Source organism: Podarcis filfolensis (genome assembly GCF_964270895.1).
Source record: "Podarcis filfolensis genome assembly, chromosome: 3".
NCBI lineage: Eukaryota > Metazoa > Chordata > Lepidosauria > Squamata > Lacertidae > Podarcis > Podarcis filfolensis.
In genome coordinates, this window is record NC_139606.1 from 95,493,772 (window position 1) to 95,514,761 (window position 20,990).

General features: G+C 39.1%; 1 protein-coding gene across 1 annotated transcript in view; it reads right to left on the bottom strand.

Annotated features, from left to right (window-relative positions):
• The window catches only part of KCTD3 (potassium channel tetramerization domain containing 3), a 30,432-nt gene that overhangs the window by 3,160 nt on the left and 6,282 nt on the right, over window positions 1-20,990 (bottom strand). Inside the window, exons 3-15 of the mRNA XM_083605081.1 lie at window positions 20,668-20,713; window positions 20,146-20,219; window positions 19,237-19,295; window positions 18,263-18,343; window positions 16,688-16,828; window positions 16,043-16,133; window positions 13,171-13,361; window positions 9,417-9,532; window positions 6,968-7,055; window positions 6,649-6,765; window positions 5,383-5,553; window positions 4,471-4,626; window positions 3,171-3,267 (exon numbers count right to left, since the gene is read on the bottom strand). Of these exons, the coding sequence (XP_083461207.1) occupies window positions 3,171-3,267; window positions 4,471-4,626; window positions 5,383-5,553; window positions 6,649-6,765; window positions 6,968-7,055; window positions 9,417-9,532; window positions 13,171-13,361; window positions 16,043-16,133; window positions 16,688-16,828; window positions 18,263-18,343; window positions 19,237-19,295; window positions 20,146-20,219; window positions 20,668-20,713 (1,428 nt within the window). The remainder of the gene's footprint in view (window positions 1-3,170; window positions 3,268-4,470; window positions 4,627-5,382; window positions 5,554-6,648; window positions 6,766-6,967; window positions 7,056-9,416; window positions 9,533-13,170; window positions 13,362-16,042; window positions 16,134-16,687; window positions 16,829-18,262; window positions 18,344-19,236; window positions 19,296-20,145; window positions 20,220-20,667; window positions 20,714-20,990) is intronic.

Below are 20,990 nucleotides of genomic sequence, written 5' to 3' on the forward strand. Positions count from 1 at the left end.
TAGTAATTGAGAACCCGTCTCTTTTTAGCGAAGATGGCAGAGTAGATGTTCCCAAAGCAGTTCAAGAGCAAACGCAAAAGAAAATCTGGAACATCTGAACGCACCCAATACAAACTGCTGCCATGGGAAGCAATAACCAACACAATTATTTCTGAGATAAAATGGGTATACATGAATGCAGGTTTAATTAACATGTAGAAGGCATAGGTTGATTAGACTATGCCTGCAGTAATCAAGAGAGAAGGAGGAGAACAGAAAGAGGTCAAAGTTGAACAAGCTTTGAGTTATTATGTTAAGATTTACCCTAGTACAACACCAATTTTAATAAACGTGTGGCAGTTTCTTCCTGTGCAAGAAGAGAACATTAAATCATAGTGATTTATAACATTTATTGGGATGATAATTTGGCCTCCAACCATATTACAGGCTTCTAATGCTATTTGCTTAAAAACAAACAAGCTGTCAAAGGGATAATCTAGGTGCACAGAAAATGTACTCTTGATTAATTTCTCTAACAGTTGCTTATGATTGTACGTAATGAACTTTGATGCAAAGAAGATTGATTCCCTTAAAGAGTTTTATTCATTACAAGATTAAGCAATAAGAAACGATAGGCCATGTGTTAAAGATACTGTGTGTCGGTGAATCACTATTAGTGGCCTTGGTTGTACTAGCAGTTTCAATTTTAGAACAGTGCTATTTCCTTTAACTAGTATCCAGGGCTTTCAAAAACACTTTAGCTGCTGTTTCCACGTCTTTGGATTTCATTTACTTTTAAATGGCCAAGCAACATATCATATTATTTTATGAAAGGTAGCAATACACACTAGCATATGGGACGAACAGAAGAGAGCTCTAAAATAAGGGATATAATTAAATGCCCATTAAAAAAGTGGAAGTTAAATGCAAACCTGCCTGCAGGTAAACTATGGTTGTAAAATACAAATTTTACTATTATGAGTAAAGCCAAGACCCAAATTGATTCTTTGTCCTTCTATATCCTTGTACCCAGATTTTCAAATACTTATCAATGTTTACTTCTTGAAACATTCCTGTAACTGAGTAAATTCATTTTAGAGATAGGTTGGACATGCAGAATCATAGCCCTCTGCTGCAAAAGTAGGATACCATGACACCCACTCATTTTTTCTGCTCATTGCCAAGGATCTAATAGTTGAAAAATAGACGCAGAATAAAGACGACGTTTAGCAAATGATATGCAGGATCCAGAGGCAATAAACAGCTTTGAGTCCTAATCCTTGTGACACAGTATTAAAGTGACACAAACTTGCTTTCATACACGGCTGGTCTTGACCTTGTGGAGAGAAACTGGTGCATGCATTTTGTGGACGTTATCTTTACCATTTCAAGGGGCGGGGGTGGAGAGAAGAGTTTGAACAGCTTTTGTTAGGGCAGGAATTTTTATACTGTATTTCATTCCTGCCACTGTTTGCCCAAAATCAGCACAGCACTAAGCCCCCCAATTATGGACTCATCTTCTCAAATGTGATCTTTGCTGAGAGTGTAGAACAGGTGTAGGGAATGTTTGGCAAAGTTACAGGGAACCAGGCAGAGGGCCTTCTCGGTAGTGGCGCGCTCCCTGTGGAACAGCCTCCCTTCAGATGTCAAGGAAATAAACAACTATCTGGCTTTTAGAAGACACCTGAAAGCAGCCCTGTTTACGGAAGTTTTTAATGTTTGGTATTTTATTATGTTTTATATATTCTGTTAGCCACTCATAGTGGCTGGGGCAACCCAGCCAGATGGGCGGGGTGTAAATCATACAATTATTAACTATTATTATCATTATTAGCCTTCCAGATGTTGCTGAACTCCCATCATACCTGGCCATGGCCCATGTTTGCTAGGGCTGATGGGAGTTGTAGCTCTCCAGAGGCCACTGAAATATAAATTTCCACACCTGGCATAGAACAATTATTCTAGTGATAATTTTAAATACGATGTGCAGAATGTAACCTGCCTTCCCTCCTAGCCAACAGGATTACCAGAGAGTCATCATGGCACAAACATGAAGGTATTCTGTGACTCCATTATGCATTCGGTCTTGGGTACAACAGTTCTGCTGGCCTTTTCATTTTCTTTCAGTATCCCCTGCGCCAAGAAAATGTGAGGCAGCAGTGGAGAAAGTATAATGTATGTCGTCCACAAAGTGCAAAGAGATAATGGAAGCAAAATTTGAGAAGAGTGGGATACAAAGCAAATTTGTTGACTGTACTTCTGCCATTGTCTATGTGGAACTAACAGTGAGATGAACATTTGCACTAATTACCTGGCCTGATGTGAGAAAAACAACACTGGCGCCCTAACAAGGAAGCCCTCCTTTCAAACTCCCACATGTCATCAATGGAAATCTAATAGATTCAGAGATATCTTTTATCATACATTAATCCGAGGTAGAGACAAAAGTCATGGTAGTTTAGGGTCAGCCAAAGCTATTTTGACACTGATTGTTGTGCCAGAGCTAATCATGGAAACTTAACCAGAGAATTCTAAAAAATGTATTTGTTTGGAACATTAACAATGAACAAAATTATTATGCTCTTAGGTGGTACAGTAGCTCACACCATTTTGTAAACATTAGGATTTTATAATCATTGCAGTTAAAATTCTTGACATAATCTTACCACAGTAAAACTTCTTCAGCAAATCTTAAAAACAAACAGAACTTCTTGTTGTTAATTACCGTATTTTTTGCACCATAGGGCGCACCCAGTTTTTAGGGGGGGAAATCAAGAAAAAAAATATCTCCCCCCCCCCCAGCCCCAAAGAGCAGTGTACAGGCTGCACACAACCTCTCCCTGCCAGAGGGGTTGCGCGCAGCTATGGAAGAAGGCAAGGCAGCGAGCGGGATGGATCCCGCTCGCTGTTTTGGCTTCCCCTTTAGCCCCGTGCAGCCTCTCCTTGCCGGGAGACGCTGCGCAGGGCTAAAGAATCCATAGCCCCGTGCAGCCTCTCCCTGCCGGAGGGGTTGCGCGTGGCTATGGCACAAGCCTGCATTTGCTCCATAGGACGCACACACATTTCCCCTCAATTTTTGGAGGGGAAAAACTGCGTCCAATAGAGCGAAAAATATGGCACTAGGCTACAAATTTACAATAAACCTTTACCTTCACTTTAATACCCAGCTGCACAATAATTTTGTTGCTTACCTTTTTCCAGTAGAAGAGAGCCTCACAAATAGTTTGTTAGTGATGGGAACAACTTTTTGGATAAACACCTGTTGGTCATCACGCTCACCAAATGGTCCTGTAATTGGAAAGCAAAGAAGATTCCCCCCCCCCTCAATTCAAGGCCCTTGAGCATTTTTGAAATATATATACTGCACAGTAAATATTAGATAAACACCCACTGAGTTCTATGTACTAGTTTCCAATTTTTCTGTGAAAGTTTTCAAAAACCTGTCCAAAATGTTTAACAATGCACCTATATCACTACCTCAATGTGGCCCGTAACAATCCCTCACTCAATACTGTTCATAGATACTCAATACTGTTCATAGATACTCAATACTGTTCCTTTCCCCTTAAGGAAGTCTTGAAATCATCACCCTGTTTTTTATGGATTAAACTATTGTTAGTAGTCACCAATTACTAGTCATTTTCTCTCTGCATTAGCTGTATACTCAGAAACATGTTTGCCAAGGGAGGGTCATAGGGCTGAGAAAGAGAGAAACTGGTAGTCCCTCCTCCACTTTTTATAATCTTAATTTCATATTACTCTGAGTAATATCACAAAAGTACAGAGTGGGTAAAAGCGCACTTGCAAATGTATTAACTGTTCAGAGATCTGCACTGGTTGACCATTTGCTACCAGGCCAAGTTCAAGGTTAGTGTGGAGAGCCCTTAACTGCTTGGGTCCAGCTTACCCCCTAGATACGCACTCAACTGTTTGCAGAACTCTCACTGTCACAAGTGCCATGTAATACCCCTTCTGCACTTTTAAGAAACTGAAATTTTAGTGTGGCAGCATCTACACTTTGGAAATCCCAACTCCCTGCTTCATATTCTTTTTTGGTGTATGCTTAAAACATTTTTGTTTAGGCGGCCTATCCAGCCATGTAGAATTTATATATGCTTTATCCCTCTTTAACTACTGCTGATTTTAATTATCTTTTGAATGCTTTTAAATACCCATTTTTAACTATTTTTAATCTGAAACTTTAATGTTTTAGTTTATACTTTTGTAAATTGCTTAGGAGGCTTTTTTAAAAAAAACAATCAAGTGCTATATAAATTATTCAATGACTGAGAAGTGAATCCCTGGACCACCTTTCTGCCATCTAGCCCAAGGCAGCTACTTCTTCCACTACAGGCCATTTCACATATCCCCTCCTCTTGTCATTTCCCATATTCTCTTCTCTCTTGAACACTGCAAGATAGAAATGTTCCATTCAGAGTCTCAAAGAACAGATTAGCTACCCGGCTGCTCCACTCAGAATGCTTTATCTACCTATATCATTTCCAGAAGAGTAACTGCCATGGCTCTCGGTCTCTTCCAAGGACAAAATTTTGAATGATGCCAAGGGAGTCGATCCTGGCTGTGTTGAAATCATTCCTCTGAAACGTGTCACTGTCCAGGTCCGAACATGATTGTTATCTGCACAAACTAGAAAAAGTACAAGAAAAACGGTTCACAAAAAGATACAGCTATCATTCTAAACCTCAACCAAAGTCAAAACCTCACAATACTTTTGTGTTACTAATCTCCATTCCTGTAGCCTCAATGAAACTTTGTAAGAATTGGTTTGTATTTTGAGTGCCTTCCAAATGTCTGAACTGGGGGTGCTTGTGGGTCCCTTTGTCCTATAGGCATAGATTCAGGTAGGTAGCTGTGTTGGTCTGACGAAGTTGAAATAAATAAAAAAACTGTCCAGTAGCACCTTAGAGACCAAGTAAGTTTGTTCTGGATAAAAGCTTTCATGTACATGCACACTTCTTCAGCTTATACCCAGAACAAACTTAGCTGGTCTCTAAGATGCTACTGACAATTTTTTAATTCCTATAGGCATAGTCTGCTTAACTCTTGAGAGGGCACCAAGCACACTAAGATGGAGCTACAGTGGAGGAGTCTGTGAAGTAAAGGATATATTGTCCAGTGACTGCCAACTCCTATCCAGCTATGGATATTTGCGTTTGAGCCTCGCCTCACCATATCACCATTGCTATCTTTACTTTCTTCTATGAATTGCATCCATGACCTCTTAATCTCACTGGGCTTTCACACCAGAAATTCAGCATGAACAGGAGGTGCAAGTGGGGAAGTGGCTTTTATCCACTCTCTTTCTAGCTTCAGAAGTATAAAGAAATGAATGCAAATTAAATAGGAAATGGCAGGAGATCCCATTTCTTCCAACACAATTACCTGACACCAAATGTTTCTCCGACAGCATGATCTTTGTGACAGGGCTTCGATGAACTGTGAAAGTCTGAAAAAGTTGGGGGCCTGATCCAACCGTTTCTGGGTGTTGCACAATCACACGCACTGCTCCTGAACTTGTGCCGTATGCAATCTCAATCCAATTACCACTTACACCTACGGAAAACAAAACGCCAATACAAAACTGCACTTGCTTCCAAAATGGAATAGGGGCTCGAAGCTGCCTAGGAATTCTGCATAAACCAATGAGAGGCATGTACACAGCTTCAATACTTTTTAGAGATATGCCCCATTTACATGCTAATATTTGCCTCTTACTATTCTGTAACAACTCAGCATTAATTACTGCAAATTTCTTTCCCCCCATCCCCAAGACATCATGAAAGTTGGCAAGCAATGTTGGCAAGGTATGAACAAAAAAATGACAATTGAAAGAAAAGTTTGGAATTGTGCAGCAAACAACCATCTTGCATTACTAAGCCATCTTCCAGAATATGACACCTCTAGTCCTAGAACGGTTTAAACAAATTATGCACAGCAATAAACCTGGGTTTTTAATCAAGTGTAAACTCAGAAAGGACAGGCATGCAATCCTGATTTCTAATGAACATGTTGCATGGTGCATAAATTTTTTTTTTCCACATTCTCACGAAGAAAATATTCTTAGGCAATGCTTGACAGTGGCACCAAGGAAGCCTCCACTTCCCCAATACTCACCCTGCAAAAAATATTATTTCAAAACTGCACTGTAGAAGACAACCATTTTTAAATAGGAATGACAGGGGCCCTAAAAGTTTGGCTGCTTGGTTTCAATGATAAAGTGGATAATGTGCTATAAAGAAATACTGTTAAATAATTCAGCAACTGATGTATCATTTATGCCATTCAGAAACACAATACTTGGGCTCTCTTCACAAGGTGTGGCCATGATTGCACTAGGAAATGGCAGGTGTGAGATTTCTAGCTGCACAAACTTATGCTTGAACGTGCATAATGTGCTCAAGTGTCATCTATATACGGACAAAGGAAAAAATAATGCCTCTGAATTTCCTGTTCTTTAAAATATAAATAAATATAAATTTAAAAAACCAAAATCCACAAACATCTTCCGGTTGAACATATCATTTGGTATGTTCCCTTACAATAGGACAGATTTAAAATGGAAAATTAAATTAAATTTCTTACAAAAGGATGCAATGAAAAGGTCACATCAAACATTTATTATTAAAGGGCATTAAAGATGGTACACACTTGTTTTGGGTGTAAGGTAAACACTAAGTGCTGTTATGGCATCATTGGAAGGGTCATGGTAAAGTTCTGTCACCAGAAGATCATTATCCTTCATTCGTAGTGGAAATTTCTGCATATCTGTAAAATAAAAATTTAAACACACACATTTATTCACCTATTTATAAATTACCCATCATCAAAATATATTGGGGCACTGAACAATAGGTATAATAATCATCTTAAGGTAGCAAATAAAAGAAATTCAGATCATGATTCTACCAAATCATGAAGTACTGTAAAGTGTTGCTAATTTTGAATGGGAGAAATTTCATAGTCTTACCAATGTAATATATGGAGCCATTGTTGCAGCCCAGCAGTAAGAATGACCCAGCAGTATCATAACTGGTGATGGGAACAACATCTTGAACCTAAGATAAATAGAATGCAAGTAATGTACAGTATTTAAAACTGCATTTTTTTCATCAGAATGTATCCAGTATTTCACTAGAGCCAATGCAATATGGACCTATGCTGTCTGCCAGTGTACTACAATTTTCCTTTTTAAAAGTGAATATTTTATTAGAGTTTAATTGGAGCTATTCAAAGAATGTTAAAATTTACATAATATAAGGCAACTTCCTAAAAGTTTATGAATCTGTGAAAGAACCCCATTGCCACATCTTGAAAGTAGCTTCTCTAACTATTTTTCAGATGTCGTAACCACAGGAAGCTTGTTTCTCAAGAGCATTACAGCCCATGAAAAGTAAAACAAAAATAGTATTTTGTTGATACTTCTTTGAGAATGTTCCCCTTCTGACTGAATAATCAAGCATGTAGAGTGAAGACAGCTTTCAGGAACCAGCTTCCAAATAACCTGCAAGTCCATTTTTGCCTTCAAATGTTCCCACCAAATATCAATTCCAGAAAGTGCAATTCACGGCGTTGTTTAGCAAGTAACTGATTTGCTCAAGAGCAATAATGTTCAGCAAGTTTGTTATCAGTTCCATCCAGATTTCTCTTGCTGTTCCAAGTTAAAATGCCTTTCTTAAGAAAAGGCAAACTATCTTCCATCTCTGTGTTTCTAAATGCTGCCCACGTTTGGGGAGGAGCATACATGTCCTGTGCCCATTAGATGGAACACTTGATAGACAAATCTAAAGAAAGCGGGTAGCAGTTTTAAGAAACAGAACTCACTCTTAACAAGTAAACTGCAACAGTATTAATGGTAAAACAAAAACAATTTGAGAGCCTGTCAGCCTGTCACAGCTGATGCTGCCTCTGCCATTTTCTCTAGTTCTCATTTCCATTTCAGTTCCCATCTCAGGCCCCCCCCCCCCCGAGAAGAGGTTTTTCAGAGGATGGAGGAGGCACAGTGGGAAGGAGGGCACAGGGAATTCCCTTTAGATGAGTGCTCTAGCACAAGAGAAGTTTGGGTGCAACCCACTGTATTTGTTTAGCAGCTTGTAATGATTAAAAAAAGAAAATACAAACAATATTTATATTCAGTTTTTCTATAAAAAAAAGAGATATCCAGAGAACCCACAATGCATAACATAGCAACATACAAGTCACTTATTGAGCCCCGAGAACATAGGCAAGGTGCCTTTGGATGTCCATCTTGCCACTTGCTCTCTTAAACCTTGTCCAGTCTGCTTTGTTCATATAGTTTGGGTGGGGGGGGGAGCTGACCACATGAATCCAGGGGGAGGTTATCCTTGGATAAGAAGCCAGTCGGTCTCCAGAGCCATGAGGGTGCTGCCTTACATATAATGGCCAAAAAAATCTGGACCAGGTTGCATCAAAGACTGCTTTGCCCTCCATTGCACAGCAAGGGTAATAAGATCTACAAATGTAACCCAACAGCTCTATTCATTCCCACTATGCCATTACATTTGCAAGAGACAAAGACACACCATTTCTTACCAGAAAAATATTCACACAACTTCAGCAAGCTTCCAAGGAGGGGTGTACATAATGTGAAGAGGACATGTGTGATCAGTATAGCTATAAAGCAGATACTGCCTATTAACTCCTAAAGTAACACCTAAAACATAGATCACCTTCTTGCAGATTAGGCAGAGACTCAAGAGTTTTTAAGCAGGTACTGACAGAACTTTTAAAGTGGTTTTAGCTGTTTGTGTTAGATTCAAATGCACTAGGTCAGTTTTCAATACGTAACAAGATTATTATGTTATATCACTTGGCTTTCTGCATTCTTGCAGTGTTAGTCATTGGCATGACTGTCACTTATGGGTAAAATCAGGATTTATTCAACCAGTACTGTGGCAGCCACGGGAGTCAGCCTTAGGTCACTTCTGCCTCTCGAGATTTGCAAGGCAGCCTCTTGGATTTCATTACAGTGTCTTTACATTGTGCCACAGAAACATTCATCTGGCTGTGTTACAAGGTTTGTTTCCTGCATGAATGCCCAGCTCTTCCCTCAGTCTTGTCTGGAATCCAAGAATCTCTATTCTCATTGTCAGAATGCATAATATATAAAAATCACAGGGCATTTGAGAATAGAAATACAAAACAGATATCTCTGAGGCATGATGTGCAGTGCAATCAGTTCGAGAGCTTTCGAGGGTCCTCAACATTAACATACAACTTGTTTGTCTTTGATGTAGTCTGACTTACAAGTAAATGCAATAATAAATTCTAATGAAGAATAATAAAAAGAATCCTTAAGAATACGTAATGGTAAACTTTACAAAATAGTACCCTCAGAATTTATGTTGTTTTTACATTTTCATAAAACATGTCATATTAAGCATTTCTGTTTAACATACCTGCCAGTGTTGAGTCACGGCATTCCATACTCCAACTTTTCCTGTATGACTAGTAGCCACCAACTGGTTACCAATGAAGAAGAGAGCATCCACAGGAACTCCAAGACTAAATACTCCTATTAGAAGAAGAAAAACAACCACCAAAGAAAGTGTGCATTAAGTTTGCTTCCAGAACAAATATGATCAACCAACATAAAGAGGAAAAAAATCAAAATGCAATGTGAGCATTACAATGCTGCTTTAAGAAAGTTAGAGAGCTTTTTTTTAATCAGCTAAGAAGGCAATAAATACATTATATTCTGTTGTAACAATACTCTATCCAACTGCTGGTTGGTTAATGGAAGATTCAGCAACATAACCCGCCATTAGTGGGTGCAGTCTCTCTACACATTTACTTCACGAGACCCAACAAATGCCTCAATATGTACTGAGGTTACAAGTGGCAGAAGGAACAGCAGGTTGCACAGTCATGCTTGTCGTAAGCACAAAATCAAAATGGTTGTATTCTATGTCAATCCGTATTAACCATTTCTCGTTTCACACTGAAAACAGACACTCAGGACTGTATCCAGTGAAGAAGTTCCATTATCACAAGGATTTCCTTCAGCACAACAAATCCCATGTGCCCTCCCCAATCTGCTCTGGAGGGTTGGGGAACAGAACAGATTTAGGGAGTGCATGGGAGGAGGAGCCAGAGGGAAGTTCCATTGCACAACCAAAAATCTAGCATTCCTTGAACTAGCAGAAATACTTTGTTTGTTGCCACCCTCATTCTATGACGTTAAATTGATCCATGTGCGCATTGTTGCAAACTCTCTCTCCAATTATGAATTGTCCAATTTGTGGCACAAAGTGACATGGCTGATTAATTCATTACTACGGCTAATACGAATGTAAAGTGTTTAAATAGTCCGAATACATCAAGACTGAAGAGATCTTGTACTTTTCCAAGTTTATTTTCTTGGGTGGGGGTGACTTGACAGAATGTTTGTCAGTTGTAGCCATCAGATCAGATTTAATAAGATTAGTATTGGAGACTGCGGCAAAAGAGTTTAGCATGTTGCCAGATTAAGTGACTTCGCAGTATAGTTTTTAATTGTAATTTTAAAGAGTTAATTAAACCTGCAGTAGAACCATGCAATTATATTAACATTTTTAAGTATAAAAAGCTCTATAGAAACCCTTTGAAGACCCTTCAGAATTCCAGACTTTACAAGGGTAAACTGTGATACCAAAATGGTGTTTTGAAGAGGACAGTAGCTGCTGTTTTCAGATAGCAGTCAAGAAGCCTGGTGCATAAAGTGACTTAATTACAATGCCAAATAATTTTTCAGGACATATGATCATCTCTGATACTGACTATATTTAACAGCAGGGCGCATAAAAGCAGGCAATAATAAAAAGGAGAGAAAGAACTAGAATTGATTACTCTGGAGAAGGATGAGGTTCAGGGAAATCAAGGAAGACAGCATGAATAGTCTGAAGGAATTTAAAGTGTCACTCCTGCTTAGGCTCAACAATCCTGACGGCCGTCCACAGGGAAGTCGACGGCATAAGTAATGACAGGTTCTTGTCTTAAGGGGCCCTCTCAGTAAAATATTGCTTATAGCAGCAATCCAGTAGTGGTATCTTATGTAAGTAATATTGAAGGGAAAACAGCCTCTGGGAGAGCTCTATCATGGAGATGCCAGCCCTTGCAATTTTCCATAGATGGTGTTGTCAGCTTCTGAAGAGTGTTTGTAACAACAAATTGTTTCTTTTACAGGACATGAACAAAGCACTACTTCTCTATCCCAAGGCAGGACTGCTAACATTAGGCTCTGCTAGATAAATGGGCCTGTAAAGTTCTCTGAAAGAGAAGAGTTTTGCTTATTAAATGAACTGAAAACTCTTTGGGATGTATTAATTTCAGTACATTTATAACTTTTAGAGCATGCTACATAACGTAATGACTCTAATGAAGCCAGATTGTTCATTTTCCGTTTAAATGCTTAACTTAAAAGTTAAAATTCATTAACGCTACTTGAAAAGCCCAATTTAGATTTTGTTAAATGCAGAGGGGAAAGCCTGAAGGGGCTTTTCTTTGTCAAATGTGTTCTTGACTCTGATGCAACAGAACGTTGAAGAAGAGTTGGAAGTAATGTTAAAAACCGAAGTATAATTCACTCCTGTTTTCTCAGTACTACTTTCTTTTTCCACTGGTTAACACTGGTATGAGTTTACTATGCTATCTCAAGGATCCCAGCTATAATCCAAACCCATGCATGCATGTAGGCCACCTGTCCTTCTTTTGACTGGATGTACTGCCATTCCTTCTGGCTAAGAATATAATTTACACAGGAAACACAATAATAAATTGGCATGGAAGAAAGGGTAAGAAGAAAGTAGCGACAGAAAGAAATTTCTCCTTCAGTGCTCTATTCTACCTGGCAGGAAAAAGGGAGTGGGGGGAGAGATCACTACAAGCCCCTCTAAATCGAGCTACAGAACAGCACAGCAGATCCCAAGTTCAAGCCCCTTCCATACTTTTATCTGCTACCAGCATGGATGGAGCATAGTTTCTACCATAATAAACATCTGGGACAATGACAAAAGTGTATTGTGCTCTTATAGGATTCCTTAAGTAAATATTGTTGTTGTTTTACTGTATTATTATTTTACTTCTTCAAACTTTGTCAGCCACATGATTACTGCATATTGAAGGACACTCTAAACATCTGATGAATAAATTTAATAATCTCCATACTGCCAATGTGCAGACACAATAGCCAAACAGAATTGAATATTCACACGTTGTCCACACCATTTCCCCCACTAAAATACTGATTTCCTCAGGGGGCTTAATTACTTGAGGGCAGAAAACAAACCTACTCTACTGAGTACCTCTCTAATCATACAACTTATTTTGGAAAAATGCATGAAGATACTACATCTATGCTGGCAAGTAGATTAAATCTATGGTGACAGCTCTTTGTGGCTAGAGGAAACAGTCTGTCATTATCATTACCCTATTACTTAAATGTTACTTTTGGAACTCAAAAGATTCCTTGTATCTTTCTCCCTGCCCCTGCTCAAAAAGGCCACTGCTGATGTTTGGAAGCAAGTATGTATTTTAATAAGTAAGTCAAGCTATCAATCAGATCTACAGAGTGAAGTATTTGGCTTCTCTAAAAGCCCCTTTCATGTTTATGTACCTTCTGGTAACATGAAGCCCTTGGCTCTAAAGCTGTCTGGTGCCCAGTGCTGGCTATCTCGACTAATTTCTGCTCAAAAGATTATTAGTAGCAAAGCATTGCCCAAATTGTGTTTTTTGAAGGTTATCAGAAGGAGACCTTGAGAAACATGGCTTTTAGTAAGAACAAGACAAGCTGGCAGTCATTCCAAACTGTCATCTCTAATTCCCACATTCAGGTTCACCATGCAGAGCTGAAATAAGTCAGTCAAAAATTAAATTACTTTCTACTTATTATCACAACAGGGCTTCAGGAACACTTCAATAAGTGACATATACCACTATGCACCCATTAAGCCAAGCACGGCTTTTAGATTTTATCTTATTTCCTATTAAGATACTGCTTTAGCGTATAAGTGATGGATAGAGAAGCAGCTATATGAAGAAATAAAATGTTGAATGTACAAAAGTTTACCTTTCATTCACTGTGGCCAAAAAGTTTGACAAGCAATTGCACAGTGTAATTGGAAAACAGTGAGCCAATATATATTATTAGGAACAGGAACGAGAGTGCACACTTGCCTATTTCACTGCCACTACCACCATCCTGAACGCTCCATAAGATGATACTGCTCTCAGATGCGACAGCAACCATTTTATCTTTGTCTCCATGTGGACCACCAACAACCTTTGCATTGAGAGCAACACGTTCAATAGTCCAGTCTAAATAGGGACTCGTGAACACTTGTTGCCATCCAGAGGATTCTTTGATTCTAAGAGAAAGATATACAAAAACGTATTTTTGCAAGCAGGTTTTCCAGGATATGCCAAAACTTCAATGAACAGTTATTCCAACTTGTCAAAAGGGAGCAGAAAAATTATTTGATGTATATCATATTTTTAAAAAATGCCTACAAACAGAGGAGAAATATAGTGAAACTTAACTTCGGTACCTACAGGATAAGATCTAGATACCAGTATATCCAATAAGGAACAGTGGATTATTATAAGTCACAGTCTGGATTTATCTAAACCAATATGTTTCAAAGGAAAGGAGTGAAACACACTTTGTCTAGTATTCTGAAAGGCAGACTCCTGGGACATCTTTCTCTTGCTAAATTTCACATAATCAGCAGATTCCCAGCAATGGGGAGGGAGATGGGCTGTATCATTATAAAGCATAATAGCACTTTCTAGGTGCTGTGCACAGATTAAAAATGGGATAGTCCCTCCCTGCCTGTAGGCTTACAATCTAGCAGAAGCAACACAAAAAGGATGGGTAGGGAAAGAAGAACAAGAAAGGCAAGCCCTAACTTTTAAAGTTCCACAATAGTTCTTATAATGAGCGGCTGGAATGGAGACAGTTGGGGGAGGGGAAAAGACCAATGATATTTGGGGTCTCTCAACCAAAACTGCTGCAGCCCGGTTGAATGGGATGTAATAAGGTTACTACATAATAACTATTCTGAATGAGACTGTCCTTGTAAGATGTAATCTATTTGTCTGGAGCATGAAAATCATTCATAAAAAAATTAAGCTGGGACCATGTCTAGTATGGTATGAATGAGGGCAGTATAGCCTTCTTTGTGCAATTCAGAACAAAGCAGCTGCTCCATCTTTGCACAAGAGAAGAGTGTTTTCTTTCCTCGTGTGCATAGATACCTATGGAGAAATATGCAGGCTGATGGGTATTCATTCACTGTTGAACACTCAAATGCAAACTAGACAGAAAGCAACAGTATAGTAGAAATGTTGTAACTAATCTATAGTGGTGGGAAACCTGCAGCCTTATTTGCAGCACCTCATTTGGTCCACAGCATAGTTTGGCCCAAAGCACATCCAACCCTCCTTTACGTAATGGCATAGGACATCAAGTGCAAGACAGGTAAACTCTAAGTGTACTCCTGATTCTTCCTGTCCAGTCGCTGGGCAACAGAAAAAGAGTCAAAATTCAAAAAGTGCTGAATTACAGCTGCAAAGGAAAACTCAGAAGTGCACAGACTCTTTTTTTGCAAGCACATATTGAAGGTTGCAATTTGGGCTGCACCAAGGAAGGATCAAGAGCAACCTTAAGAGTGTGCTCCTGATTCATCTGTTGAACATGGAAAGCCACCCGGATAAGAGTTCCCCACCCCCCCTTATACTCTGGAGGACATAGGAAGCTACCTTATGGAGAGGGGGTGTAAAGTCTTATCAGTACTTCTCAGGTCTCTAAAATGTCGGGACAATCCTGGTAGTAGGGGCATGTCACATTAAACATAAAAAACCCAAACAACCCTATGGTTTACTGTGAACAAGTAGCATGCTCATGCACACTGCTGAAATCTCGAGCACTTTGCTTCTCCCTTGCTCCTGCCATGTTGCTGGGAGGCAAGTCATAGTCTGCCTTGAAATTACATCCAAGACATGAACCAAGACAAGACCATAGGTTTCCTGAGAGGGAAGAGCGAAGTGCATGTGGTTTTAGCAATGTGAATAAGCATGCTACACACTAACCAGTTTATTTTAATTATGGTTTAAATATTACTTTCATGCCAACTACAAGCTTTAATCAAATGTAGCAACAGCCCATTCTGTTTTTTATCCCATGGTGGCACTGTCTCACATCCCTAATTAAGGCACCATATCCTCAATGAATTTATACTGGAGCACTGACTCACAGAATCACATCTTGAAATGCCCTAACACAGACTACACCACACAACTGAAATATTTTGCTAATGTCTTATGCACATAGTAATTCCTGAAGATCAGCTCTGGTCACAAATGACCTCCTGTGTACTCAATATAACGGGCTACATTATACTTTACCTGTTGAGTGAACGAATTACCTACATTTATTCTGAGTTCCCCAGAACAACTTTTCACAGAATATTTCCGGAACTGCAACTGTTAGAAGTATCAGATTTCAATCATGCCTTTTCCTTTTAAAATAAATGAAGAGGGGATTCCAATTCTTTCCTGTTTGCTGCTTCTGTATATTTTAAAGGGAAGGAGCACATCTGAAACACGAATACAAATTTTGCAGTTGTGCATGTATGCCGGAATACAAGAACACTTGGGGAAAGTGGCCATAAGATTGATTCAAAATGTCTGCTCTGTGGACGATATCTAGTTCTGAAAGGGCAATCATAAGTTGAAGTCATAAAGCAGGGGTGGGGACCTCCAGCCCTCCAGATATTGTTGAACACTTTCCTAGCAGCATCAACAACATGGTCAATGGTCAGGAATTATGGAAATTGTAGTCCAGCCACATCTGGAGGACCACAGATTTCCCATCCCTGTTACAAAGCTTCTTGTTCTTGCCTCAGTACTCCACACACTATTAACAAAAAATAAACAAAAACTTTGTTCCTCTTAATGATCGCATATCTCGTATTTTATGAAAACTTTGTCCTGTAGAGCACAATTACTGGAATATAGACTGAAACAGTGTTGCTCATTGCATCTTTACCTATAACAAACTGCAAAGTGAGCATATGCAGCTACAATCCAGTTGTGATGGCCAGCCACTATCAAAACTTTTCGTGGATCCACAGGAAACCCTTAAAGAAAAACACACACACAGCAGAGGTTAAGTGAGGTTATTGAATTGATGGTCATGAGTCTTTTTTTCACCTATTTTGCCAGAGCAGTGAATACTCTGAAATTCTGCAGCTGTAATAAAGCTGCTGATGCACATGATGTGCTGCATTTGGCATGGAAGAGTCAGCAGAGCAGAGCAAGCTCTGGGGAACTAAAGCAGAATACTATGGCTACTGTAAGCACACAAGCCCTTCTGCTCTTTCCAGAGGAAGGTGGTTTACCCCAGAAGCAGACAGATGATCACCATTCAATACCTGGCCCTATACTACAACCTAGTTAATAGTATTCAGTTATTTTTTTGTAGCTGAGTACACAACCAAGTTGCAGCCTGCACGTACTTATATCTCATGTATGATGCTTGCACTGCAGGGCTAGACTTCACTCAAATCTGCAACTTCTCACAATTTTGAAGGATCGGCAAGAACTAATTTGGGCTTTTTTTAAGATACACTTGCAAATTATATTTCCACAAATATTTTAAATGCATTAAAGAAATGAAGATAGTTTTGCTCACCTAGCCTGACTGTATCTTCTCCAGTACCAGCAAGTGAAGTCTGCATATTCCCTCCTCGGGCCTCACTTTCAGGACAGCTCTGAGGTGCTCTGACTTCAGCAGATGCTCCTGAAGAAGGGCTAATCTTACGACTTGGAATGCCTAAAGAAAATAAGAAATTTGTCAAATCTGGTTTTACTGGGCTTAGATAAAGGCTGCTACACCTTTGCTGGCAAGTGGACTTTCCCATCCCCTCCCCCCGTCCCTCCAAAATGCACAAGGGGCTGCAACGGGAAGGAAAAACTTCTCAGATTAATCAGACAAAGTACCTTGCACATTTCGAGCTCCATTTATCTACAGTACCTCAACAATTTTGGCCAACTTCCCCCTCCTGACTATTCCTGCCCCCATCCCATGCTATTCCATGGCGCCGCCCAACCCTCAGTGAAAGTATAGCAGCCTCCAGAACTAATTTGCAATTGCCTCAATAGTATTAAGAACTACTCTACCAGAGTTTTGGTTTACACTGACTTAACATCAAAGCAATATATCTTCATTTAGCAATACAGTGGCTTCAGTGGGAAGTACAAAACTTTTCCGTGTATAACACACACACACACACACACCCCGTGTATAAGATGACCCCTATTTTGGGGGACTCCAAAATTAAGAAAATGGGGGGAGATTGCCCAGAGTTGTTAAGCTTTTTGGGGGAGGATTGCCCAAAGTTATTGAACTTTTTTTTGGGGGGGGGTTGCTGAAAATCGCTAACCCGCTTGACTGACGCTGCCAATCATGGAAGCCACCAATCATCTGACAGCTCACTGCCAGCACCCGCCAATCACCCACCCAATTGCCGCAGCAACAGCCAGTTGACAGCAGCCCTTGCCGCAGCTACCAATCACCTGCCCAATCGCCACTGACAATCTCCTGCTCACGGATGCAACCACTTGCCCGTCCTCCCTCAGCACTATCTGTGTAAAAGACCCCCCATTTTTAACATTATTTTATAATAAAAAACCATCGTCTTATACACAGAAAACTAAGGTATATATCAGTCCCTTTCTAGAAAATCTAAATCACCTGAGAAATACAACAATGTACTGCAGCCTTGTAATTAAGCATTCACATGATTGCCAGACATCCAATAGAGATTAGGTACACAGATATATTTCCCAGTGGCGACCCACAACTGTTTGTCTGAACCAGAGACCGAAGAAGATGCATAATGTACAGCAGCAGTAACAAGCAGCTGAGGTGAGGCGTTATCTTGAAAAGGTCTATTGTAGTGACCTCAAAACCCCAGTGAGAGTGCTTATGATAAGGTAGACACTATGGCAACAGCAGGAAAGTGATTCTGGTGTACACATAGAACTAACATAAAGGTGGCAGCAGAGATAGAGAGAATCCTGATAAGTTCTTGAAGTGGAAGCTTCAGCAGGCATCAGCCCATACATAGCAAACCCCACAATGCTTTGACCAGCTCAAATGCCACACAGAGCTAAAAGTATTTCATTACTGTAAAGCCACAGAGACTTTCAGGAGTTGCTTCTTGATGCTGAAATAAAAAATGGCATACAAAGCATGCTCAAGTACCTGGAGGTGGCAGGTATCCATGGAAGAGGACACTGCCACAAGAGGAGCGCTCTAGCTCTTCACACAACAGTAATCTTCTTACTGAAAGGAAACAGCATATAAACTGTTATACGTATGTGAATGCAAATTGGGTTACCTTGCAATTTTCTTTTTCATTTAGCTTTCTTGCTGCAAAAGGGCAAGGCTAGGCTTCAAACAGCAACACAGCGTTAAAGTAAAGTCAGGTGTGCTTGGGCCCAAATGCTGTTCATTTCCCCTCAAACTGCTTGGTAGGTGGGACTTTGCCAATCTTCAGGAAGCATTTGGGATAAATTAACTTCACTTAATTTAACTATAAAATAATTTATATACTACCCTTTGAGTCTCAAGAAGGCCACTATGGTTTATAACATTAAACCTCCAGTTGTACAGTTATAACCCTGCCCTTTGACACCTGAGATGTATGTTTTTATAACCCACCCTGCTTTTATTATAATTTGTTTTAATCTGTTTTTGATGCTGTATTTTAAATTGTTGTAACACACCCTAGAACCTTAGGAAGCAGGGCTTAAAATCATAATAACAACAGAGAACTTTAAAAACATTACAAGACAAGAAATCTACAAGTAATCAGCATTTGTTTATAAAAAAAGAAATCATAGCCACCCACCAAAAATATAATCAACATGGGACTTAATCAAACCTCTCTTAGGAGATCAATGTGCTGATCTCCAAAAACATTCTGTCTCTACTCCCAGCGAAATGTACTCTGTTGGTGGCAGAACACAGAGGAAGTGAAGGGGAAGCAATAAGAGGTCTTCCCACTGGTTGCTGGCCCCCCAACCCACCCAAAAAGTCACCTGGGAATGACAATATATATGGCTTAATTGTGGAGGAGAAGGAGAGCTCTCTTACCACTACTGGTGGTTCTTTAAAATGATTATTAACTCATCATGATGTTCAAACTAGTGGGTAATTTAAATCCATATATTTACCTAAAGGTGTAATTCCATAAAACTCTGCTTCATGCCTAAGTACATTAATGCTTACTCCCCTGCAAAAAGGTAAAAAACAGAAATATTTAAAAATTAAATAATGCTGTTTCTTAGCACAACAATTAATATTCTAAACACAAAAACTAAATCTTTTATAGGAAGTTTTATTTTAACATGATAAAATACTTTGATTAAACAACTGAGAATATCTTTAAATGCTACGGATCAACAGAAACATCTACACAAATGTTAAATTAAAGTTTTGTGAAAGGATATAGTCTGGAACACTCAAACAAAACCTCTGTTCTTTGAAAACACTTTTTTAAATATATAAAAATTAAGCTGCTATGAGCAGCAGAAATCACAGAACAAAAGTCTTATGGGAAACATATAGAATGTGCTGACTAAAAGTTCAATCTAACACACAGATGACAGAGCTAAGTGTTGTCACATGGGTGGGTGAATGCGAGTGCCTCAGCTGAGGCAAATGCACAAAACAAAGGTGGCTTAGCTCAAAGGCCTGGCAAGTTTCTTCAAGTTGAACCCTTTCAGGATTATGCCTCAAAAAGTGTACACATACTTTAACGTGTGAGGTTTTATCTCTTAGATTGGGCTATAAGTGTCTAGTACACAGGTTACAAGAGGATATTTAAAGTCTCTCATACAGCAAAGCCTTAAAGGAAGACCTAACAGTCTTTCAGAAATCAGGGGCCCCTTGAAGTTCCTGCAGAAATTCACCTCAAATATTTGGGAGAGTAGATTATTCTGTGGAGTTCAGGGGATACTACTGATACTTTCACAAGTACAAATTTTTGAAAACTTCAAGTGAGCTTAAGAGTGTTTTTTATAACCATCTTCCACCAGAAGTGTTTTTAAAATCAGAGTGAGAATTAACACTGAGTTTCTTACCGCAAATCTAACTCCTTTGTTCGAAGAAAATTTAAAATAGGTGCAAACGCTGCAGGATCTCTGTCAATAAATATCTATGAAGAAATGAGAGCCCATTTATTAGCTTAACATATAAGTTTTAGAATACAAGAAATTATGCACTCTGAAGGCTTTATTTATTTCAATGGGAGCAGTTTAAAACACAGGCTTAATTCTGCAGCAGAAATCTGTGTAAACTGAAATGCTTAATTCTGCCATTATTTAGCCCTACAAATATTACAAAATCAAATTCAAAAAATATACCCTCATTTTTTTTTAAAAAGTGATCTTTTCTAACTTTGCATTTTCATGATACCTACAATTACCAGCAGCCACAAGTTGTCTCTATCATTCAACTGAGCACAAGACTGAAAGAGTCTCCCCATTCTAACTAGAGACGTTGCAAAAGTGCACAATTCACCAATTTAGAATACAATTTAGAAGCTAAACCCAATACAGTAATCAACTTTCACATCATAATCTTCTTTAGAAAGGAATACTCACAGCACCAGTTTCATCTTTCAGTGTTGAAATTCTTCCACTCAGCAAACTGAAAACAAATAAAGCTAAGTTAAAATATAACTTGGTAAGAAGAGTTGGGTGAAGATTCCTAGTTTCTCCTATGCTCTCATAAAGGAGGGATGATATCTACCAACAGTATGTTTTTCTATGCAGTCCCAAAATCACAAATCAAAGAAACATGTGGTTTTAAGTCCCACACTTCTGCCATAAAGCTTATATGTAGGGACATTTGCATGAAATAATTAGTGGATATAGCAGGAATTAAGAACCCCACCCCCATTTCTCCTTCCAATTCTTCCCTAAAA